The sequence below is a fragment of the Lepidochelys kempii genome, chromosome 10 (genome assembly GCF_965140285.1).
Source record: "Lepidochelys kempii isolate rLepKem1 chromosome 10, rLepKem1.hap1, whole genome shotgun sequence".
NCBI lineage: Eukaryota > Metazoa > Chordata > Testudines > Cheloniidae > Lepidochelys > Lepidochelys kempii.
In genome coordinates, this window is record NC_136389.1 from 12,141,801 (window position 1) to 12,164,779 (window position 22,979).

General features: G+C 44.0%; 1 protein-coding gene across 3 annotated transcripts in view; it reads left to right on the forward strand.

The window, feature by feature from the left end:
• MAD1L1 (mitotic arrest deficient 1 like 1) overlaps nucleotides 1–22,979 on the forward strand; it is a 565,246-nt gene that overhangs the window by 247,120 nt on the left and 295,147 nt on the right. For all 3 annotated transcript variants that reach the window (XM_073361988.2, XM_073361987.2, XM_073361989.2), the window contains exon 12: nucleotides 9,358–9,498. In XM_073361988.2, coding sequence (XP_073218089.1) covers nucleotides 9,358–9,498 — 141 coding nt within the window. The remainder of the gene's footprint in view (nucleotides 1–9,357; nucleotides 9,499–22,979) is intronic.

Consider the following 22,979-nt stretch of genomic DNA (forward strand, 5'->3'; position numbering starts at 1 on the left):
ATATAAATATATATATATCCATCAAATACGTTGAAAAGGATTTTGTTTACTTGACATTCTACCCACATTACTTCCATGGTGTTCGTTTTGTCTGGGCCAGGGAGATTTGGCTGTATTAAGCCCTATTGTGAATGGTGACTGTTGAGGCCTTGCTTCTTGTTTTGAAATTTCCTCTTGTTTTCGTTAATTGGACTTAGGAGTCTGAAAGGGCATTGGGGGGGAAAGAGCTTCAGTGGATTTCCTCATAATGAAAAAGTCTATTAACATTCTCTTTAAATCACCATTAATTAAGCAAGGCGAGTTTAACACTAGGAATGGGAATGTTCCCATACCATCAAAAAGGCACCAAGTAGAAAATATCATTACAATTCTACTTTCCAAAGCGACTCTTTCAGGCTCCAATCTGCACAGAAGCGATAGAGCAGGTGAACTGTGTGTTTGCTTTCGGATTAATATTTGAAGTTAATTCATGTGGAAATAAAGCGGATTTTACTGTGACTAGAATCTGTCATTAAAAAGCCATTATCAAAGCAGACCAGTACAATTCCTGCTCTTTTATTGCTAAAAACAAAACAAACTTTTCTTAAAAAACAAAAACACCCCCCCCCCCCGGGGAGGGGGGATATTTTCTCTTAGAGAATGGTAGAGAAGACTAAACAGAAAAGAACCTTGGTGAAGTGAGGCAGTTGAGAGATTTATTGATCAATAAAGCAGACAATTACAGCTTGTTTATAAAGGGAAAAAACCCCCTCAGCCCTGTGAGCAACACTGAAACTGTAATAATGATAGCTCTGGCATCCAGTTTGAAACTATAAAAGTCAATAGGAAGATATAGGATTTCAATAAAATTATGACACTAGATAAACTTTACCCCAGGAACAAATTTTCCCTAGGTATGTGACTGACTCCAGTTAGATTTGTAACTTTAATTTCTATCTTATTGATTTTTTTCCCTCTACAACTAATTAGAAAGTCAGTGGTGGATTCTGTATGTGTGTTTGGGGAGGAGTTAATAAGCACCAACAGGAATAGAGGAACACTCCAAAAATGAGTGGGTCAAATTGCTTTTTAAAAACATTTTTGTAAGCTGTGTTTTACTCCTTCCTTAGCTGCTTCTCCTGTTCAACCCAGGAGTCCCCTCTCGCTCCTGTGTTTGTGTTCCTTGGAGACATGGGTTGGGCACTCAAGACACTCAGTGTTACTATATCAGTGGTATGAGATTCGTTAATAGAGAAGACTGTAGCTGTGTAGTTTATATGTTAGCAGCGTCTCTCTTCCTACAATCCACCTGTAGGAGGCAGAAGGATCTGCTAATAGTATTGCAGTTCCTGGATCAGTACTCTCTGGTGCCTACACTCTAATGGAAAGTGACCTTCCTTATCTTGAAGCCATTTCTCCTGGCAGCCAAGTTATGGATTCATGTAAGGAAAGAATTAAATGGGAGGAGCATGGAGAGAAAGTTGATCCTGAAGAGGGTATTCTGTGAAGATGTGATCCCGTAGGTGAATGTAACTGGTTTCCAAGGGACTGAGTCCAGTTCATGGTTGGGATTACAACACAGCTTTCCCTCCCATTTACTCTGCATACAGCAATGAGAGGACAAGAGGCTCTTGGGTGAATCTCTTATAATTAATCATTTCCCCTCCTGCTGATCTCAGAAATCTCCTCTTTCAAACTTATTCACCAAGATGTTGCAGAGGAGAATGAAGAGGTACATGGAAGCAGCAGTTGCACAGAACAGGCCAGTTTCAGACCAGGGTGAAGTAGAACAAATGAGCTATTTGTGTTATCAGAAAAGTACATGGAACATACCAGAACCTGCTACAACAAATTTATAGACTTCAAACAGACTTTTGATAGCATTTGGCAAATGGGATTATGGCAAATTTTGACAATATATGGCATCCCCAAGAAATAGATCAAGTTGATAGAAAACATTTACAAGAAGTCCATGAGTGCAATGAGAGTAGACAAGAAGCTGATGGCATGGTTCAGGAAAGCCACAAGAGTGAGTCAATGCATGCTATCACCAGATTTGTACAACCTGGTAGTGAAGGAGTAATGGCTATAGCACTGGGAGATGAAATGAGAGGAGTCATGTGAGAGGATAGCAAATAACCTTATATTTGCAGATATTGAATCATATAGTACTGACAAAGGAGGATTTACACAGAATAGCTGACAAGGTAGACTGGGAAAGCAGAAGATTTGGATTGAAGATCAGTACGGAGGAGACAACATTATGGCAATAGGAAGAGGTAAAGATCAAAGTTGGAGACAAAGAACTAGAACAAGTGGAAAAATGTGTGTACCTTGCAGGATGAAGAATAGGAATTCTGTAGATGATGTAAACAGAATAGATTAGCCACTGCTGTATTCAGAAAACTTTGTAAGACCTGCGATGTTAAAGACATTTTGATAAAAATGAAAATCAGTGTATATGAAACAATTGTTGTTGCAACACTGCTGTATGAGTCAGAATGTTGGAGTCTGAGGAAAGCTGGTAAACGAAAGATATTGATTGCAGAAATGAACTGGCTGAGGGGTATACTAAGCTTCAAGACTGGAGAAAAAAATGAAGTGATAAGAAAATGGCTAGGGCAAGAAATGATGCTGTTATAGAAGATTCAAGAAAGATGACTGGGATGGTTTTCGCAGATGTCCAGAATGGACCTGGAAAGGAAACCGTACCTGATGATTCACATCAGAGTGTGAGAAACTAGAAATAGAGGAAGACTGAGGATGCGATGGATAGACATGGTGAAAAATAACATTGAACAAAAAGATTTAAAGATGAATGAAGTTGTGAAGCTAGCATAAGATACAAAGTGGTAGAACAGATTTCTTTCGGCCACTTTGTCACTGCTGAGCTGATAGACAGGAATTGAAGAAGAATATGGTGGTTTAGAATCCTGTGCAAAGTCTGTGTACGTGTTATGTGTTACACCTATTACATGCCCCTGAAATGTAAATCCATATTGCCCTCACAGCTGGAGTTGTGGGAAAGAGTATGTTTAAGCTAGAGGACAATTTGGGAGGCGGGGGGAATGTCAGCACTGGTCCCAGAGGCTGGGCAGTTGGACAGTGAGACCTCCGCTCTCAGGAAGGGATTCTAGAAAGAGGATTTGCACCCCAAAAGTGTGCCAAGAGAGATCCTAAGCCAGTCACAATGCCTGGACTCTGTTCAGACTGCAGAAGCTTAAAATACATGAAAATTCAGCATTTGGATCACTTCCCAGCAGGCTGGTGAATGTCCAATAGGGGGAGTCAGCTAGACATGTGACGGGGTCATTATATTATTACCTCAATGGCATGGAAAGCTAGTGCATGTTTCCCCGCATGCTCATCAGGTCAGGGAAATCTGGTTAGAGAGCAGAGCCAAAAAATGAGTACTGTCCACTGGAATAAATCGGAGAGCAAACACTTCTGATTGTGTGACGGCTAATCAGTCTTTATGTCAGTACAGTTCCTGGCTTCTCAACTGAGACTATAACAATCTCTCTACAGCGAAACTGGGTTTTATTATCCAGCTATTCCTTGAACATGTGGAAAGGAGTGAGCTGGAGAAAGAGGAGAGTGAGCCATCCAGGACTAGAGCAGAGCAACAGGTTGATTGGAAACGCTCTGTTGAACATACCTGAGCTGTTGGCAGTGGTATGTTTTTAGCATGGGAATGTCTGTAGAACAAAATGATCTAATCAAAGAGCAGTCCCTGTGTACCATCTGCTGGTGACCCAAAATCCCTATTTACTTGGATCCCAGAGATGTCAGTTGTGATGATGGGTTTTGTGATGTGGACTTGTCCCCTCAGAACTGGACTAGCAGCACAAGCTTGTTTCATTCTATCCAACGATGGCTTAATGACCACTTCTGGTGATTCTCAACCAGGCTAGACATGAGCCAGTGGCTTAGAGGTGACAGGGTCCCGCTCTCATAGTCTTTGATCTGAGAAACCCAGTCGTCCTTAGGGAGAAGTAAACAGCCCATAAAATATTTTATTGAGTCAATTTTCTTAATCTAAGCATTCAGAGACACTCTAACATTTTTCCTGCCACAGAGTTAAAAAAACAAAGCCCACAATACATGGTTCTCAGGGAAGGTGTGGCTCCTTCTGACTAAGAGGAATGAGCCCAGGATAAGGCTGGAGTACATGCCACCCAAATTAGGGTTGTCTCCGCCTCTTTCTTTATTGATGAGGTAAGGTGGGTGATCCTGTGAGCATTGTTAGAATTTTGTTATGAAATAGTAGGATTGGAGTGATTTACCCTGTTCAAAGGCTGTTGGGGCTCACAAAAATACCCGGAAGTGCAGTTTATGTATGTATGTATTTATTTTTTCGCTTTTGGAATGGACCACATTACTCTGAATGTCAGGTATTTTAAACCAACCCTCTTGGCAGAGAATATCCCCCATAACAGGGGTTCTCAACCTTTTTCTTTCTGAGGCCCCCCCTCGACATGCTATAAAAACTCCATGGCCCCCCTGTGCCACAACAACTGTTTTTTCTGCATATAAAAGCCAGGGCTGCCATTAGGGGGTAGCAAACAGGGCATCTGCCTGGGGCCCCACACCACGGGGGGCCCCCATGAAGCGACATTGTTCAGGCTTTGACTTCAACCCCTCGGTGGACCTCCTGAAGCCTGCTCACGGCCCCCCAGGGTGCCCCGGACCCCTGATTGAGAACCACTGCCCTACAAGGCCTCTGAAACTACACCCTATGTAAAATGATAAAAGTTGAACAGTAGGCTATTCTCTGCTCAGTGTGTTGTTCAGGAACAAAATATAAACATCTCCAATGAAAGGTTGCTCATGTAAAACTGTGTTTGTCAAGTGCTGCCGCCTCCCTTCTTGCTAAGAGTTAGAAGATAGTGTTTCTGTGTAAATGGGGTCTCTAATTCTTCTCCACGAGAGCTAACACCCTCCTGATAAACAGGATTTATCATATGCTAAACATGGAGCTTTCTGGGGGGGGCCGATAGTAGCCGTACATCACCAACATCAGACAACATATACTGCCTGCCTCTAAGATGCTGATGGAGAAAATAAATGGGAGTAGCAGTCTGAATGGCAATTCAAAATGTCAGGTATGTTTAACATGCAGTTTCCATTTAGAGAGTGATATGCATATAGAGATTAGATGGGCAATAAGGTATTTGATCTCCTGTTAATTGCATCGAAGAATTTTGATGTTTGTCAAGTCTGAGAATTCAGCAGAGCCAAGCAAATAAGTGTGGTCCTCCTGGAATAAACCTGAGAGCAAAAATTCCTCAGGAATCCGCTGCACTGACTGTTATGTTGTTGTCAGTTCACCCTGACAACATAAAATCCTCTTGGTATAGCAGCAGGCATGGGCAAATTTTATCACAAAAATGCCAAAACGGTGTTAAAAATTCATTTAGCTTTACAGTTGTGCAGCTTGGACTCCAGACCTGGCCACTGTTGCGATTTTTAGTGTGAAGTTTTACATAAACAGGGTTGTCATGGACGTGGGCAATGTGAGCTTTTTCATAAAAGTGCCTCCCATCAGTGCCGCTGGCAGCAGGCGCTTCCTCAGTGCATTGGAAAGTACCAGACAGGACCTCTGTGATGTGAACTTTCTCTCACAATGCCCTATAAATAGAGATAAATCTGCCAGAGTTTGCCAGCTTAAGAGTGCTGAAATGCTTCTTCTGTAGCCCACTCTGAATGCATCCGATGAAGTGAGCTGTAGCTCACGGAAGCTTATGCTCAAATAAATGTGTTAGTCTCTAAGGTGCCAGAAGTCCTCCTTTTCTTTTTGTGAATACAGACTAACACGGCTGCTACTCTGAAACCTGTCTCTAGGGAGGTATCCAGTCGAGTTATCAGCGTAGTTTACTTAAATGACAGAATCACAAAAGTGGTTCCCCCCCCCCCCAAATGAAAAGGGCTACGTTTCCGAAATACTATATGTGATGCTAACAGCTCCACCCAGCAAGCCTGTATATCCGGGCTGTCTCCTGCTTCACTGTCCAAACGTCAAACACTTAAATACAGCGTGTGTGTCAGTGCGCATGGGGAGAGGGAGGGATGTACAAATTCAAGGTGTGAAAGGCAAGGTGGGGGATGCCAGCTGAAGATGCTGCAAAAATGTGTTCAAAACATTTAACATACTGAAAAGTCAGCTGAGACGGTTGAGGTTGGTTCAGCCTTGGGAAGGGACCGTGCTGGCCCAGGAGGAAGAGTACCATTACCAGCCACCCTTATCTGTAAAATATCTCCACAAATACAACAGAGAAATAGCAGTGCAGCAGGAGTTCCTCCTCCTTAGGAAAGCCCACCTGGAAACTTACCTTTTCTCAAGACAAACTGCCTTCACTTAAGGGAAAATGATGATGAAAAAGCTGTTTCTTGCCCAGCTATTCCAGAGTCAAGGGTTAGAACACATCATAGAATTTACTGGGATGTACAAATTTGATCTTTGGATATGCTTACAGCTAAAGTTACAGTTGCAAGACTCTCATCCTCTCTCCTCTCCCTAGCTCTCTAGCCCTTGTTTTCCACTGCACAGCCTTCATCAGTGCCATGGTTGGACAGAACAGTGTTCTCTCTCCATTATATCAAGGACTGCCCAACAGCCTTAGCACTGTTTCAACTGCAAAATCAAATGGAACCCCATCAAATTTAAACATCAAAGATATCCGTTGTCTGGGTCCTTTCCCGGAGGTCCCAGTCCATCTCTGCATTGAGAAAACATCCACATTTAGAGATGATTCATTACTAGGACAAAGAGTGGCTCTTAAGAGACCAGACTTGGGTCCCATTCCACTGGTGAATGATGTACACTTCAGAACAGATCCACAGACATGTTTTAGTAGCTTCCTACATTGCTCAGCTGCCAAAGTGAGGATCGGAAAGTTTCTGTGGGATCAAGACTCCTTTCTGAGGGTCTGACTTCTTTGCCTCCAAGGAATAGGGGACAAGAGGATGGGTCCTTGCCTGTCAAGGCTCGTCTCTGATTTCAAAAGCAAACAAGCTATGAGGGAATGTATAATTTAAACCACAGTACAAGTTTTATTCAATAATTCTACTGATAATAAATCAAAACAGATAGAAGTTGTACCTGAAAACACTTGCTCCTGGTCCTTAGCTCTGGTCTTCATTTCTGAACACAAATACTGTAACAAAATCTATTCTCAGGCTCCCAACGAGTGGTCCGTAACCCTGTTTTCTCAATTCCTCTTCACCAGCACAACCCATTCAAATTTTCCCCTATTTTCTTAAGATCATGTTAGTCTAGCTTCACAACCCAGCAATCCCTCCACTGACTAGACAGTGGCACATTCCCTGCCTCACTGTCAGTCTCTCAGATGATTTCAATGTGGCCTCTCACCTCTTTGCAACACCTTGTGCTGTCCTGCTTGCCACAAGGCGAGAGGAGACATTGGCACCCACTGTGTACTGCACTTTGTATAGCTCTTTAAAATATTCTTTCCATCGGTTATTCATTGCTTGTTTGTCCTCAGTTATTTGACTGAACATGTCTTTCATTGCTGACATCTTCAACTCATATGTCCCACTCTGTTCTGTTATCTTGCAATATAACCTCTGTGTCACATTTCTTCTACATATTCTTCTGCTTCTTTGCATTGTTTGCTTATTCATTTGTTTCTGTCACTCTTTGCATTCTTTTTTTAACCTCTCTGGTCAACTTATTGTATTCAGCTCTTAGACTTGCATCTTCCTTTTTATTCTCCTTTAACTTCCTATGCTTGTCACTCAACTGCGGCACTTCATCCATTATCCACCTTGGTTTCTTTGTCTAAAACATCATTGCCCTTTCCTCAGTAGAATGAGAAATATACAGATGGATACACAAACAAACCCTACATGCATTTCCCTGCCTCAGTTTCCTCACCATTCAAGCATTTATTGGGCTGGGGTCTGGTTCTTCTGGGATAATCCAAGATCCTTCTGTTGCAACTCATGGCTTGATTTCTGAACCATAGAGTCTCTTTCTTCCTAGACCTTCTTTGGTCCCACAGCTAAACTGAGTCCCCCTGCTACAAAAAAATGTGTGTCTGTTCCCTTCTCGTGACCCAAACTTCCTGTGTCTCTCTCTTCCTAAGAGTCCTTTTAAAACCCCTACATTATCACCTCCATCTCTTTGGGAATTTTCTGCTCTCCAAATGCCCAATCCCTTGTTGAGGATTGGAGAAAACTGGTTCTCCTAGTTTTAGCAAACCTCCTTAACATACCCATTGTGTGGTCAGAGTACAGTCTTAAATTAACTATGCTCCAGTTGTCCCTAGTCTGATGGATACTTGCTAAAAGGCCTGACAGCCATGTTGGATTCTACATTTACATAGAGACATTGAGTGTTGCAACAATTTTCTTAATAACTTCATAGTCCCAACCAGATTTCATAAATTGTACATACAGTTTCCCCAAACAATCATAATCTCCACTGGGCGACTGCACGGGTTTGAACCCAGGTCTTTCAGTATCAAAGTGTGTGTCTAACATATAAACTGAAAGAACAGCTCTCTTAGCTGGGAACGGTAATAGTGAAAATAAAATTGAAAACCTCCATATCTGTGTCCATTTTAAGCTTGTAGGGGCATGGTCCACTTCCAACTTTGTTTGCCTCATGCATTGTGGGTGCTTATGGAAATAAATAATTAATGTTTTCATTGGTCAGTGCTTTCCACTGGGGCCATTCTAGTAGCCATTCATTTTTTTCTTCAGCTGTGGATTAACCTACATTTTTAATGACCACATTATTGAGAAACCCTTCGTAAAATGAGAATTTAATCCCTCCACTTGGAAGATAAAATACTCTTTCTCCATGTAATCCTATCCAAATCCTGTTTGGTGTGGTGGATTACACTAAACACATCTATGCTATGAGAATAAAGTACTTGCTTTATATTTAAGGACTCTTCATTAGAAGACTTTTGCACTCATCTTTGACTTCACTGATGGCAGAATAAGGTTCCCTGATTTAGCTCCCATAACTCATTGCTATTTTCCCTGAACAGCCACGTTGAGGTGTGTCCAAGAAGCATCTTCTACTTGAGAGCTCTAATTTTATTTGTTCTTGGTATATACATGTAAAATGGCAAAAGTTATACTGTGTGCATGTTACCATCTAAAAGGGATGTTTGTGTTTATATACGTTTTCAACTCTCAGAGCAGTAGATTTTTATATCTCTCAATTTATGTGTGATATGTGTATACAAAAGAGGTAGTGGAAGAACTGGAAATAACTTTCCAACCAAAATAATGCTCTCCACCATGTTAAAAAATGTTAAATTTCATTGGGTATGTCAGTTTGAAGATGCAGGCTGCATGTATCCAGTGGAAAGTCTAACCAGTCTGTTTCTTTCTTCACTACAGGAGCGTGATGGAATGAGAGCAATTCTCGAGTCGTACGACAGTGAGCTGACCCCATCGGAGCACTCTCCTCAGCTGAGTCGGCGCATGCATGAGGCAGAAGAAATGGTGCAGAAGGTGCATGCGCACAACGCTGAGATAGAGGTAACGATGAGGCCCTGTGCTCTAACCCCAGTATAGACGTAATCTATATAGCAGTGGGCCCCAGACTCTGTGGTCAGGAGCTACAGCAGGTGTTCTTTCCCATCTGGTTTCTCTGATTCTGTATACAGCGTGCTTGTGCATTTGGAGGGGGATGAAGCCACCTGTTGTGGTCACATGCTGAGTTCACATGGTTCAGTTGCCTGTTGGGACCATTCGCAAATCCTTTGTTTAACTGGCATTCAGAGAAAACCATAAAGTCAAAGACCGAGTTTGCAAAATGCCTTTTGAAACAACTTTTTAATGAAAAGTTTTTAAGAGCAGGTGTGATTGGGCGTGGGCTCAAAGCACAACTTGCAAAATCTGCACCAATACTTATTCATTCCAATATGTATTTATACACACATAATAGAATTGTATTATCTCCTACCATTATTCATAAGAACGGCCTTACTGAGTCAGATCAAAGGTCCATCTAGCCCAGCTGTCTTCTGACAGTGGCCAATGCCAAGTGCCCCAGAGGGAATGAACAGAGCAGATAATCATCAAGTGATCCATCCCCTGTCACCCATTCCCAGCTTCTGATATATTACCTGGTGCTTTACTGAGAGCTAGGATAGAGAGTGGATGTGTTACAGAACAGGAGACAATGGTTCTCATAAAAGGCCCACTAGGGTACAGTGGCTTTCATAAGAGCAGAAAGAGGAAAATGGAGTAGAGTTGAAATACTACAGGGAGGGAATTACAGGCATAAGGGGCGGCATAGAAGAAGGCACAAAGCACTTAAACGAGGGCAGAGATGGGATTTATCTGTTCATGAATGGGAATGGTAAGAGATGGTAACAAAGAGGCAGACAATGGCAGAGCTCTTAGGGACTTGACAGGTTACGAGAAAGTCAAGGGAGATGTAGAGTTTGGATGCCTACAGAAATAGAAGTGAAGGCACCATGTATTTGGTGATTCTGTGGCAGCAGAATTTGTTGCACAGTTCATTCCTTGCTGAAGACTTCTGTTCCAGAATCTCATCCTCTCAGTTACAGTCACCTGGCATACCTTAAGTAGTACAGATGACAAAAGAGGATCTGTCTTTTGAACCACGTGCATTATTTAATGCTAATGCCGATGAGCTGCACTCTTTAAAGGATTCTCAAGTCATTTTGAGATCTTTAGGAGTGTATATATCAGCGCTCGAGAGACCAGTTAGGCTTCAACCCTATCAAAAACAGGCTTTCTTGTCATATTAGAGATCTGAATCACCCAAAAAGAGACAGAGGTATCAGAAAAGATCATCTGTCTTCATGGCAGCAGATTTGACTCCTCGGTCAGGAGCCATATACATTTCCTGAAGGAACATCTATCCCCCCACTGGGGTTCTCCCAAGACCTTTTCCACTTGGTTCCCCAAGAACTCAGTTTGCCTCTAGTCTAGTCACTTGGGTTCCTTTATTGGCATACAGTTAAAGTACTTTTGAGTTGATCAGGCTCCGGCTGAGGGGGTGGGTTCTGGGCATACCACACATCCAAAGTTACACTACAAACTTCTTCCTTTAGATACATTTACACGTTGCATTGCATTTACTGTACATTGCCTGACCATTTTGGGATTGGCTGGTTACTTTGTAGGAACTGATCCCTGTACAACATGCTCTGTCCATACACTGTCCATGTACGACTTTATCTCATTTTTACATTCCCATCTTATTTTGTCCATTGTAAATGGTTCCCTGGGTGTTCCTCCCTGTTTTATCTAGTACAGACATTCTGTTTCCAGACTGCTGATTCATATACCTCCCTAATCCTATCCCCCAAGAAATGAGGCCTCACCCGTGTCCAATTACTCATGTCAAGTCAGGCCTACATTCCACTGATTTTGTTTTTCTTCTCTATATTAGCATACGTTTTATTTGGATTATATTTTTGATTTCTTTTGATTTTTATAATTTTATTACTCTGCAATACATTTTTGAGATGACAGTAGTTGTAGTTGTAATTATTTGAACCATTATTGATACCAGGCTTAAAGTACATACCAGTGGATGCAAGCTTACATTTTATGGTGTACCCCCGTGATTCTCAACCTTTTTCATTTGCGAACCTCTAAGAAGTTTCGAATGGAGGCAAGGACCCCTTTGGAAATTAGACAGGCTGTGGACCCCAAGTTGAAAACCACTGGTATAGCCCACCAGGGTGTAATTTTCTGTTATAAGCGTGCATTGCTTTTAAAGAATTTTTAAAGCATTTTTGTGTAATTTTAACTTTGCTTTAGTTGCATTTTTAAAAACTGGTACTATATATATTTTTTTCATTTATTACCACAGGAAATTTAGGTGTGAAAAAGGATATAGACCTATTAAAATTAAAACATTTCCTGGTTTTATACCAGAAGTGGGGGGTTTTTAGCCGCCACATCCTACCTATGCCTTTAAGCTTTGAAGGGCTGTAAAGACTTCAGTGGCTTAAAGGTCAACTACACAAGAAAAAAACAGTGCCCTTTACTGTTTTTATTTTGTTTGAATCTCCCCATCCCCACAAAAGTGTGTTCATTCTTGTTGCATGTCAGGAAACCCATCTTTCCTCTTTTTATTACAGACCCCTTGCAAGGTCTTCAGAGGACTTGGCTTGTGACATCACATAGGGCAGAACCTAGAGTTGTAGCTATTAATCCCTATGGCTACATCTACATGAAGAACTTTAGGGAATTTACTAAACCAGTGCAGCTCCACTGGTGCTAGCATGGGTGACACACAGGAGACACAGTCCTTACTGTGGTGGAGGGAGGAATGAAGGGGGACACACAGGAGTCCTGCCTTGGTGAGGAATGGGGGAATAGGAGGCACACAGAGCCTCTTGCATGTGAAGGAAGGGGGAAATGAGGGTCACACAGGGCTGCTGACATAGGGGAATGGGAAAAGGGGTGGGGGGAACACAGCCACATGCATGATGGAGGAAGTAGGGGGTTTCAGAGAGTCCCTGAAATAGGGGAGACGGGAGAACAGTACACCTGGAACTTGTATGGGAAATAGAAGAACGTAAGAGCCATTCGGATGTGCAAGAGTGTTTGGCCTGCAGAAGCAACAGAGTGTGTGACCTAGTAATTCTAATGTTTTTTTAAAAAAAAAAAAGGGCAGAAAAACACTTTCAGGGGAAAAAGTTTGAGTCAGTGTCTGTACAGCGCATAAAGGCAATGAGCATAACTTCGTTATTTTTAAGAAAAAATAATTTATCCTCTTTTCCCATATAAAGAATAATGCCCCCACTTACCTGTCGTGTCTTATCCCAGGGTTTTTCTTTATCTGAGGTTTTCATTTGTTTAAATCTATTCACACGTTCCCAGCAAGTGGATTCCTTTGCTAGCCCTATAGCTCTCCGTCAGCTTTTTGCTTGTGAATTGTAGAGAAAAGGCTGTTTTATGATCCCCCTGATTTGTTACCAGCAGCCACGCTTCCGCCAAAGAAATCATACAAGAAAAAATCGATTTTCTATACAGGCATTTTCTTATATATATTATTTTTTTCCCCCATGGATTGTGTCAGCAGTTCTGTATGAGAAAAGAAGACATCCAGTGAAGATGAAGTGGTGGTTGATAATGATATAGTGAACAATGCCAGGGAGGCAGGAAGGTTGGCGTATTATCTGCTTTTTGCTCATGAAGGAGATGAGGTCGGGATAATCCTTTGCGGGATGTGTAAATTGAGTTTAAGAGGAGCAATCTTCTGTCAATGCTAAATAGAGAGAGGTATGAGAGAGAAGTGTTGAGTTCTGGTAGTTTGAGTGAGAAGCTCTGTGCCTGGAACATGCACCCTGAGACTATGGTATGTCTACACTACGAAATTAGGTCGAATTTATAGAAGTCGGTTTTTTAGAAATCGTTTTTATATATTCGAGTGTGTGTGTCCCCACAGAAAATGCTCTAAGTGCATTAAGTGCATTAATTCGGCGGAGTGCTTCCACAGTACCGAGGCTAGAGTCGACTTCCGGAGTGTTGCACTGTGGGTAGCTATCCCACAGTTCCCGCAGTCTCCGCTGCCCATTGGAATTCTGGTTTGAGATCCCAATGCCTGATGGGGCTAAAACATTGTCGCGGGTGGTTCTGGGTACATATCGTCAGGTCCCCATTCCCTCCCTTCCTCCCTCCGTGAAAGCAGCAGCAGACAATTGTTTTGCGCCTTTTTTCTTGAGTTACCTGTGCAGGCGCCATACCACGGCAAGCATGGAGCCCGCTCAGGTAACCGTCACCGTATGTCTCCTGGGTGCTGGCAGACATGGTACTGCATTGCTACACAGCAGCATCAACCAATTGCCTTGTGGCAGCAGACGGTACAGTAGGACTGGTAGCCGTCATGTCCGAGGTGCTCCTGGTCGCCTCTGTGAGGTCGATCAGGAGCGCCTGGGCAGACATGGGCACAGGGACTAAATTTGGAGTGACTTGACCAGGTCATTCTCTTTAGTCCTGCAGTCAGTCCTATTGAATCATCTTATGGTGAGCAGGCAGGCGATACGGATTGCTAGCAGTCCTACTGTACCATCTTCTGCCAGGCAGGCAAGAGATGAGGATGGCTAGCAGTCCTACTGCACCGTCTGCTGCCAGCCAAAGATGTAAAAGATAGATGGAGTGGATCAAAACAAGAAATAGACCAAATTTGTTTTGTACTCATTCGCTTCTCCCCCTCCCCCGTCTAGGGGGCTCATTCCTCTAGGTCACACTGCAGTCACTCACAGAGAAGGTGCAGCGAGGTAAATCTAGCCATGTATCAATCAGAGGCCAGACCAACCTGCTTGTTCCAATAAGAACAATTACTTAGGTGCACCATTTCTTATTGGAACCCTCCGTGAAGTCCTGCCTGAAATACTCCTTGATGTAAAGTCACCCCCTTTGTTGATTTTAATTCCCTGTAAGCCAACCCTGTAAGCCATGTTGTCAGTCGCCCCTCCCTCCGTCAGTGCAACGGCAGACAATCGTTCCGCGCCTTTTTTCTGTGCGGACGCCATACCAAGGCAAGCATGGAGGCCGCTCAGCTCACCTTGGCAATTAGGAGCACATTAAACACCACACGCATTATCCAGCAGTATATGCAGCAGCAGAACCTGGCAGAGCGATACCGGGCGAGGAGGCGACGTGAGCGCGGTCACGTGAGTGATCAGGACATGGACACAGATTTCTCTGAAATCATGGGCCCTGCCAATGCATGCATCATGGTGCTAATGGGGCAGGTTCATGCTGTGGAACGCCGATTCTGGACTCGGGAAACAAGCACAGCCTAGTGGGACCGCATAGTGTTGCAGGTCTGGGACGATTCCCAGTGGCTGCGAAACTTTCACATGCGTAAGGGCACTTTCATGGAACTTTGTGACTTGCTTTCCCCTGCCCTGAAGCGCATGAATACCAAGATGAGAGCAGCGCTCACAGTTGAGAAGTGAGTGGCGATAGCCCTGTGGAAGCTTGCAACGCGAGACAGCTCCCGGTCAGTCGGGAGTCAATTTGGAGTGGGCAAATCTACTGTGGGGGTGCTGTGCTGCAAGTAGCCCATGCAGTCAAAGATCTGCTGATATCAAGGGTAGTGACCCTGGGAAGTGTGCAGGTCATAGTGGATGGCTTTGCTGCAATGGGATTCCCTAACTGTGGTGGGGCCATAGACGGAACCCATATCCCTATCTTGGCACCGGAGCACCAAGCCGGCGAGTACATAAACCACAAGGGGTACTTTTCAATAGTGCTGCAAGCTCTGGTGGATCACAAGGGACGTTTCACCAACATCAGCGTGGGGTGGCCGGGAAAGGTACATGACGCTCGCATCTTCAGGAACTCTGGTCTGTTTCAACAGCTGCAGGAAGGGACTTTATTCCCAGACCAGAAAATAACCGTTGGGGATGTTGAAATGCCTATAGTTATCCTTGGGGACCCAGCCTACCCCTTAATGTTATGGCTCATGAAGCCATACACAGGCAGCCTGGACAGTAGTCAGGAGATGTTCAACTACAGGCTGAGCAAGTGCAGAATGGTGGTAGAATGTGCATTTGTACGTTTAAAAGTGCGCTGGCGCAGTTTACTGACTCGCTTAGACCTCAGCGAAACCAATATTCCCACTGTTATTACTGCTTGCTGTGCGCTCCACAATATCTGTGAGAGTAAGGGGGAGATGTTTATGGCAGGGTGGGAGGTTGAGGGAAATGGCCTGGCTGCTGGTTACCCGCAGCCAGACACCAGGGCGGTTAGAAGAGCACAGGAGGGCGCAGTGCGCATCAGAGAAGCTTTGAAAACCAGTTTCATGACTGGCCAGGCTATGGTGTGAAAGTTCTGTTTGTTTCTCCTTGATGAAACCCCCCGCCCCTTGGTTCACTCTACTTCCCTGTAAGCTAACCACCTTCCCCTCCTCCCTTCGATCACCACTTGCAGAGGCAATAAAGTGATTGTTGCTTCACATTCATGCATTCTTTATTCATTCATCACACAAATAGGGGGATGACTACCAAGGTAGCCCAGGAGGGGTGGTGGAAGAGGGAAGGAAAATGCCACAGAGCACTTTAAAAGTTTACAACTTTAAAATGTATTGAATGCCAGCCTTCTGTGTTTTGGGCAATCCTCTGTGGTGGAGTGGCTGGTTGGCCGGAGGCCCCCCCACCGCGTTCTTGGGTGTCTGGGTGTGGAGGCTATGGAACTTGGGGAGGAGGGCGGTTGGTTACACAGGGGCTGTAGTGTCAGTCTGTGCTCCAGCTGCCTTTGCTGCAGCTCAGCCATACACTGGAGCATACTGGTTTGATCCTCCAGCAGCCTCAGCATTGAATCCTGCCTCCTCTCATCATGCTGCCACCACATATGAGCTTCAGCCCTGTTTTCAGCCCGCCACTTACTCTCTTCAGCCTGCCACCTCTCCTCCCAGTCATTTTGTGCTTTCCTGCACTCTGACATTATTTGCCTCCACGCATTCGTCTGTGCTCTGTCAGTGTGGGAGGACAGCATGAGCTCAGAGAACATTTCATCACAAGTGCATTTTTATTTCTTTCTAATCTTCACAAGCCTCTGGGAAGGAGAAGATCCTGTGATCCTTGAAAGACATGCAGCTGGTGGAGAAAAGAAAAGGGACAGCGGTATTTAAAAAGACACATTTTATAAAACAGTGGCTACACTCTTTCAGGGTAAACCTTGCTGTTAACATTACATACATAGCAGATGTGCTTTCGTTACAAGGTCACATTTTGCCTCCCCCCACCGCGTGGCTACCCTACCCCCTCAACCTTCCCCCCTCCCCGTGGCTAACAGCGGGGAACATTTCTGTTCAGCCACAGGCAAACAGCCCAGCAGGAACGGGCTCCTCTGAGTGTCCCCTGAAGAAAAGCACCCTCTTTCAACCAGGTGACCATGAATGATATCTCACTCTCCTGAGGATAACACAGAGAGATAAAGAACGGATGTTGTTTGAACGCCAGCAAACATACACTGCAATGCTTTGTTGTACAATGATTCCTGAATACGTGTTACTGGCCTGGAATGGTAAAGTGTCCTACCATGGAGGACGCAATAAGGCTGCCCTCCCCAGAAACCTTTTGCAAAGGCTTTGGGAGTACATCCAGGAGAGCCGCAAACGCCAGGACAAATTAATCCTTTCACATGCTTGCTTTTAAACCATGTATAGTATTTTAAAAGGTACGCTCACCGGAGGTTCCTTCTCCGCCTGGCAGGTCCAGGAGGCAGCCTTGGGTGGGTTTGGGGGGTACTGGCTCCAGGTCCAGGGTGAGAAACAGTTCCTGGCTGTTGGGAAAACCGGTTTCTCCGCTTGCTTGCTGTGAGCTATCTACAACCTCATCATCATCATCTTCTTCTTCGTCCCCAAAACCTGCTTCTGTGTTGCCTCCATCTCCATTGAAGGAGTCAAACAACACAGCTGGGGTAGTGGTGTCTGAACCCCCTAAAATGGCATGTAGCTCATCATAGAAGCGGCATGTTTGGGGCTCTGACCCAGAGCGGCCGTTTGCCTCTCTGGTTTTCTGGTAGGCTTGCCTCAGCTCCTTAAGTTTCACGCAGCACTGCTTCGGGTCCCTGTTATGGCCTCTGTCCTTCATGCCCTGGTAGGTTTTGGCATTTCGAAAACTGGAACGTAGTTCTGATAGCACGGATTCCTCTCCCCATACAGCGATCAGATCCTGTACCTCCCATTCAGTCCATGCTGGAGCTCTTTTGCGATTCTGGGACTCCATCATGGTCACCTCTGCTGATGAACTCTGTATGGTCACCTCTGCTGATGAGCTCTGCATGGTCACCTGCAGCTTGCCACACTGGCCAAACAGGAAATGAGATTCAAAAGTTCGTGGTTCTTTTCGTGTCTACCTGGCCAGTGCATCTGAGTTGAGAGTGCTGTCCAGAGCGGTCACAATGGAGCACTCTGGGATAGCTCCCGGAGGCCAATACCGTCGAATTGTGTCCACAGTACCCCAAATTCGACCCGGCAAGGCCGATTTAAGCGCTAATCCACTTGTCAGGGGTGGAGTAAGGAAATCGATTTTAAGAGCCCTTTAAGTCGAAATAAAGGGCTTCATCGTGTGGACGGGTGCAGGTTTACATCGATTTAACGCTGCTAAATTCGACCTAACGTCCTAGTGTAGACCAGGGCTATGTCTACACTCTGAGCTGGGGATTTCTCTGTTCATGTACACATACTCACACTAGCTCTCATCATGCTAGCACAAGTCTAAAGGGCCATGCAGCTGCTGAATCTGGTGGGTTTGTACTCGGCATGGCTCAGCCCTGCCTGCACTGCCACTACTTGTGCTCTCACAACTGCACTGTTAATTATACTCACACTATGTGTATGTGAGCAAGGGAATCACACTCCTAGCTATTAGCATTAGAAATAGCCTGAGTTACTATTATTCAGAAGAGTTAGGGGTGTAAACACACAGCCTGTTCTGGGACTATGAATGATTGTTGTTTCCCTCCCCAAGATCCTCCAGTTTTTCTGTCTCTCTCTTTGTCTCCCTCCTGTGTGCTCCCATGTGGTTTTGCCCTCTGAAATGTTATTTGGTGGTGGTGAGAATATGACACCCAGACGTATGTCAGAGAATTTTTTCCAGGCTCTGGGCACATTAGAACATTGATATCAAACAGTTGCAATAAAACATGAGAACAGGATACTCAGCCTGACTGACATTCATCAATCCCAAGCCCCAAATACCACCCAAAACAACTTCCTTAAGCCCCCTTGTCAGAACCTCCTCTCCCCCAGAATAAGTGTGGGAGAACAGGTGGATCTTGCAAGGATATCGTTGAAGTTCATCAAATACATGATCTGGCAAATCAAGGGGCATGCAAATTCCCCGCTTTTCAGTGAGGGTATCCTGTTTGTCCCAAGAGGATGCTGTCAGTTTGAGATTATCTGAACTGCTGAGATAATGCATGGACAGAGAAGCATCTGTCATAGCCAGAACCCAAACCAGTTAGGGCTTTATAAATCAAAAACACAGTGTATGCAATACCGAGGAGTTGATCAGTAACCAAGGTATATATTGTGGCCCAGATGTAATGAGCTCGTGGAGCAAAACCCCGCTTAGCAGGTGGGCCATGGCATTCTGCACTAGCCACAATTTCCACATATCTAGACCACGTAGCCCCAATGGCTTATAGCGTGAAGCACACGTATGCACTGAGAAATGCAGTTTCGGCACCATGTTTAATCCAAATTGGATCAGGACTGTAGAAACAAACCTTCACAGACAGCTAGGTGTTAAGTAGGACCTGTTTGTGTTTATACGCATCCCCACACATGCAGACACAAGTCCATAAATGCACAGTTTGTTCCATACTTTTGTGTGTCCTATTATCTTGAACACACAGATTCAAGAATACTCTTTTCCAAAGCTTTGAATGTGAAGCAGGCAAAAGAAGAATGCCATGCAGAATTGTGGCCAAAGAAACCAGCAGGATGTGTCTGTCTGTTCTGAGCAGTTAATAACATGTCTCACCATGTGTATAAGTCTGTGTTCTGGAGAGTACAGAGAGCTGAGATGGAATGACTTTGCCCCTAGATACCATGCCAATTGGAGCGCTATAAATACCTAAAATAAACAGAATCCAAGCTGTGTCTGTAACTTGAAATGGATTTTCATTTGGACCATGTGATGTCAGCAGTGTCAGTGACAGCCACTAACTTGATGAATTTTTACTTGCCCAGCACCCACTAACCTAACCTCCGTGTGAACAGGAAATATCAAGAGATCCTAGGGGTTTCTGTGCCAGCAGTGATGATTATTTTGAGAAAGCCCTGTGTGAAATGTAGGGTTTGAAAGGTTAACACCAGCTGCATAAAAGAGAAATCATCATAAATACAACTCCATTAATAGCCATTTTATTACAACACATTTGGCTCCATATGAAACATTAATGAAGAGAGATTTGCAGGGAAGAGACACACTGACACGTTCAATAGTCCCCAGCATTTTTTACATTGAGAGATTTATACTGTCTGTGAGCTCCATATGTACCCTGATCAGTTAATTATGAGCCTGACAGTTTCAGCACATCGAATGCCATATGTTCTGATTTTGTTCACCAGGGAGATTGGGAGCTGTGCTGGTAACCTCAAAACTCACTGACCAAATATTATCATCATTTCTGTACCTAATAACTGTGGCACAGCTGCTGGTCGTGCAGCCTGGGCATTGCCAAGGCTTGTAATGTTAGTCATAAAACTGGTCTTTGCAAAGAGAGGTACTTAGCAGTCACCCTGTGTTTAAAGTGCTTAAAATTTACATGCAGATGCAATAAAATGTTTATTTGGATAATTAACAGCGTCTCCTTGTCTCTCAATCAGACTCCCTCTCATTGTTTCCTCTCTTTGCATCATCTCCTTTCTCGCTCGCTTTTCCCTTCCATTTAACTCACCCTTTATTCTCTTCTCTGTATTGATCTTCTTTCTATCCTCCTATGTTGAATCTTTCTGCTTCTCTTGGCCCCAAGGTACATGGCTTCTTTACTTAGAAGAAAGGAATTTCTGTGATGATGGGAACCTGCTAGAGAAATTTCCTTCCTTCTGTGCAAGGGAGAGAGAAGTTTATTTTAATTCTCAGATCTCTTCTTTCTCCACCCCACAGCGCTGCCACCCCACTTTATTGCACTATTTTCCTCAATGAAAACTGAGATTGGCAGACAAGCACATCAGAGAAGTCTTTGGTCCCTCTAGATACCCAAAAGAAGCAAGTCCCAGTCTCTAGATATTTCTTGCCATTCCAGTGTGGCACTGCCTTCACTCCCCCAGCTCACTGCTGTCACTGAAGCATCTCATCTGCAGCTCATGAGGGAGAAAATTGACTACTCTTGACACTATGCTAATGTGCTCCATGCATCAGCTACTGCTGAGCACTGAAGCAATCACAGAGCTGGCTATCTGACAGAACACACACCTCACCTAAACAGCCTTCCCATCATGAACACTTTGGCATCTTTTGGTAAACCTGAGGTCTCTTATGAGCCCATGCAATCTTTTGTGTTTCTTTCCTCTTAAGATGGAGTGCAGGTTGGATCCCCATCCTTCAGTGGTCTGCAGAATGGGTCATCTTGGATTTTCTCCCCACTTCCACATACTGCATCTTTCCTTGCCCTGGCTGTATCCCTGTCAGGTCTACAGTTTCTCAGCTTCCATGACATCCCTCCTCTTCTCCCCACTACCCATCATTGGGTGTTGTTTTTGGGGGTGAAATGCTAAGACCTAATATAGCACCTTTTACTGAGGATCTTTAAATACCTTACTTCTGTTATGCTTCACAAACATCCCTGTGCAATAGTTATCTTGAATACTGCATGCAGATAGGGTTGCTCCATCTCAAAAATGATATATTGGAATTGGAAGAGGTTCAGAAAAGGGTGACAAAAATGTTTAGCAAAAAGAAAAGGAGTACTTGTGGCACCTTAGAGACTAACCAATTTATTTGAGCATGAGCTTTCGTGAGCTACAGCTCACTTCATCAGATGTTTACCGTGGAAACTGCAGCAGACTTTATATACACACAGAAACAATACCTCCTCCCACCCCACTGTCCTGCTGGTAATAGCTTATACAAGTTTCTTCATGCAGTTGATAGATTTCCACTCCATACGGCTAAATGCAGTGCCTTGCATAATGACAGGTTTCAGAGGAACAGCCGTGTTAGTCTGTATTCGCAAAAAGAAAAGGAGTACTTGTGGCACCTTAGAGACTAACCAATTTATTTGAGCATGAGCTTTCGTGAGCTACAGCTCACTTCCTCAGATGTTTACCGTGGAAACTGCAGCAGACTTTATATACACACAGAAACAATACCTCCTCCCACCCCACTGTCCTGCTGGTAATAGCTTATACAAGTTTCTTCATGCAGTTGATAGATTTCCACTCCATACGGCTAAATGCAGTGCCTTGCATAATGACAGGTTTCAGAGGAACAGCCGTGTTAGTCTGTATTCGCAAAAAGAAAAGGAGTACTTGTGGCACCTTAGAGACTAACCAATTTATTTGAGCATGAGCTTTCGTGAGCTACAGCTCACTTCATCAGATGTTTACCGTGGAAACTGCAGCAGACTTTATATACACACAGAAACAATACCTCCTCCCACCCCACTGTCCTGCTGGTAATAGCTTATACAAGTTTCTTCATGCAGTTGATAGATTTCCACTCCATACGGCTAAATGCAGTGCCTTGCATAATGACAGGTTTCAGAGGAACAGCCGTGTTAGTCTGTATTCGCAAAAAGAAAAGGAGTACTTGTGGCACCTTAGAGACTAACCAATTTATTTGAGCATGAGCTTTCGTGAGCTACAGCTCACTTCATCAGATGTTTACCGTGGAAACTGCAGCAGACTTTATATACACACAGAAACAATACCTCCTCCCACCCCACTGTCCTGCTGGTAATAGCTTATACAAGTTTCTTCATGCAGTTGATAGATTTCCACTCCATACGGCTAAATGCAGTGCCTTGCATAATGACAGGTTTCAGAGGAACAGCCGTGTTAGTCTGTATTCGCAAAAAGAAAAGGAGTACTTGTGGCACCTTAGAGACTAACCAATTTATTTGAGCATGAGCTTTCGTGAGCTACAGCTCACTTCATCAGATGTTTACCGTGGAAACTGCAGCAGACTTTATATACACACAGAAACAATACCTCCTCCCACCCCACTGTCCTGCTGGTAATAGCTTATACAAGTACCCTAAAAATGTTTAGGGGTATGGAACGGCTTCCGTATGAGGAGAGATTAATAAGACTGGGACCTTTCAGCTTGGAAAAGAGATGACTAAGGGGGCGTATGATAGAGGTCTATAAAATCATGACTGGTGTGGAGAAAATAAATAAGGAAGTGTTATTTACTCATTCTCATAATACAAGTACTAAGGTCACCAAATGAAATTCATAGGCAGCAGGTTTAAAACAAACAAAAGGAAGTATTTGTGAAGGCTAAGACTATAACAGGGTTCAAAAAAGAACTAGATAAGTTCATGGAGGATAGGTCCATTAGTGGCTA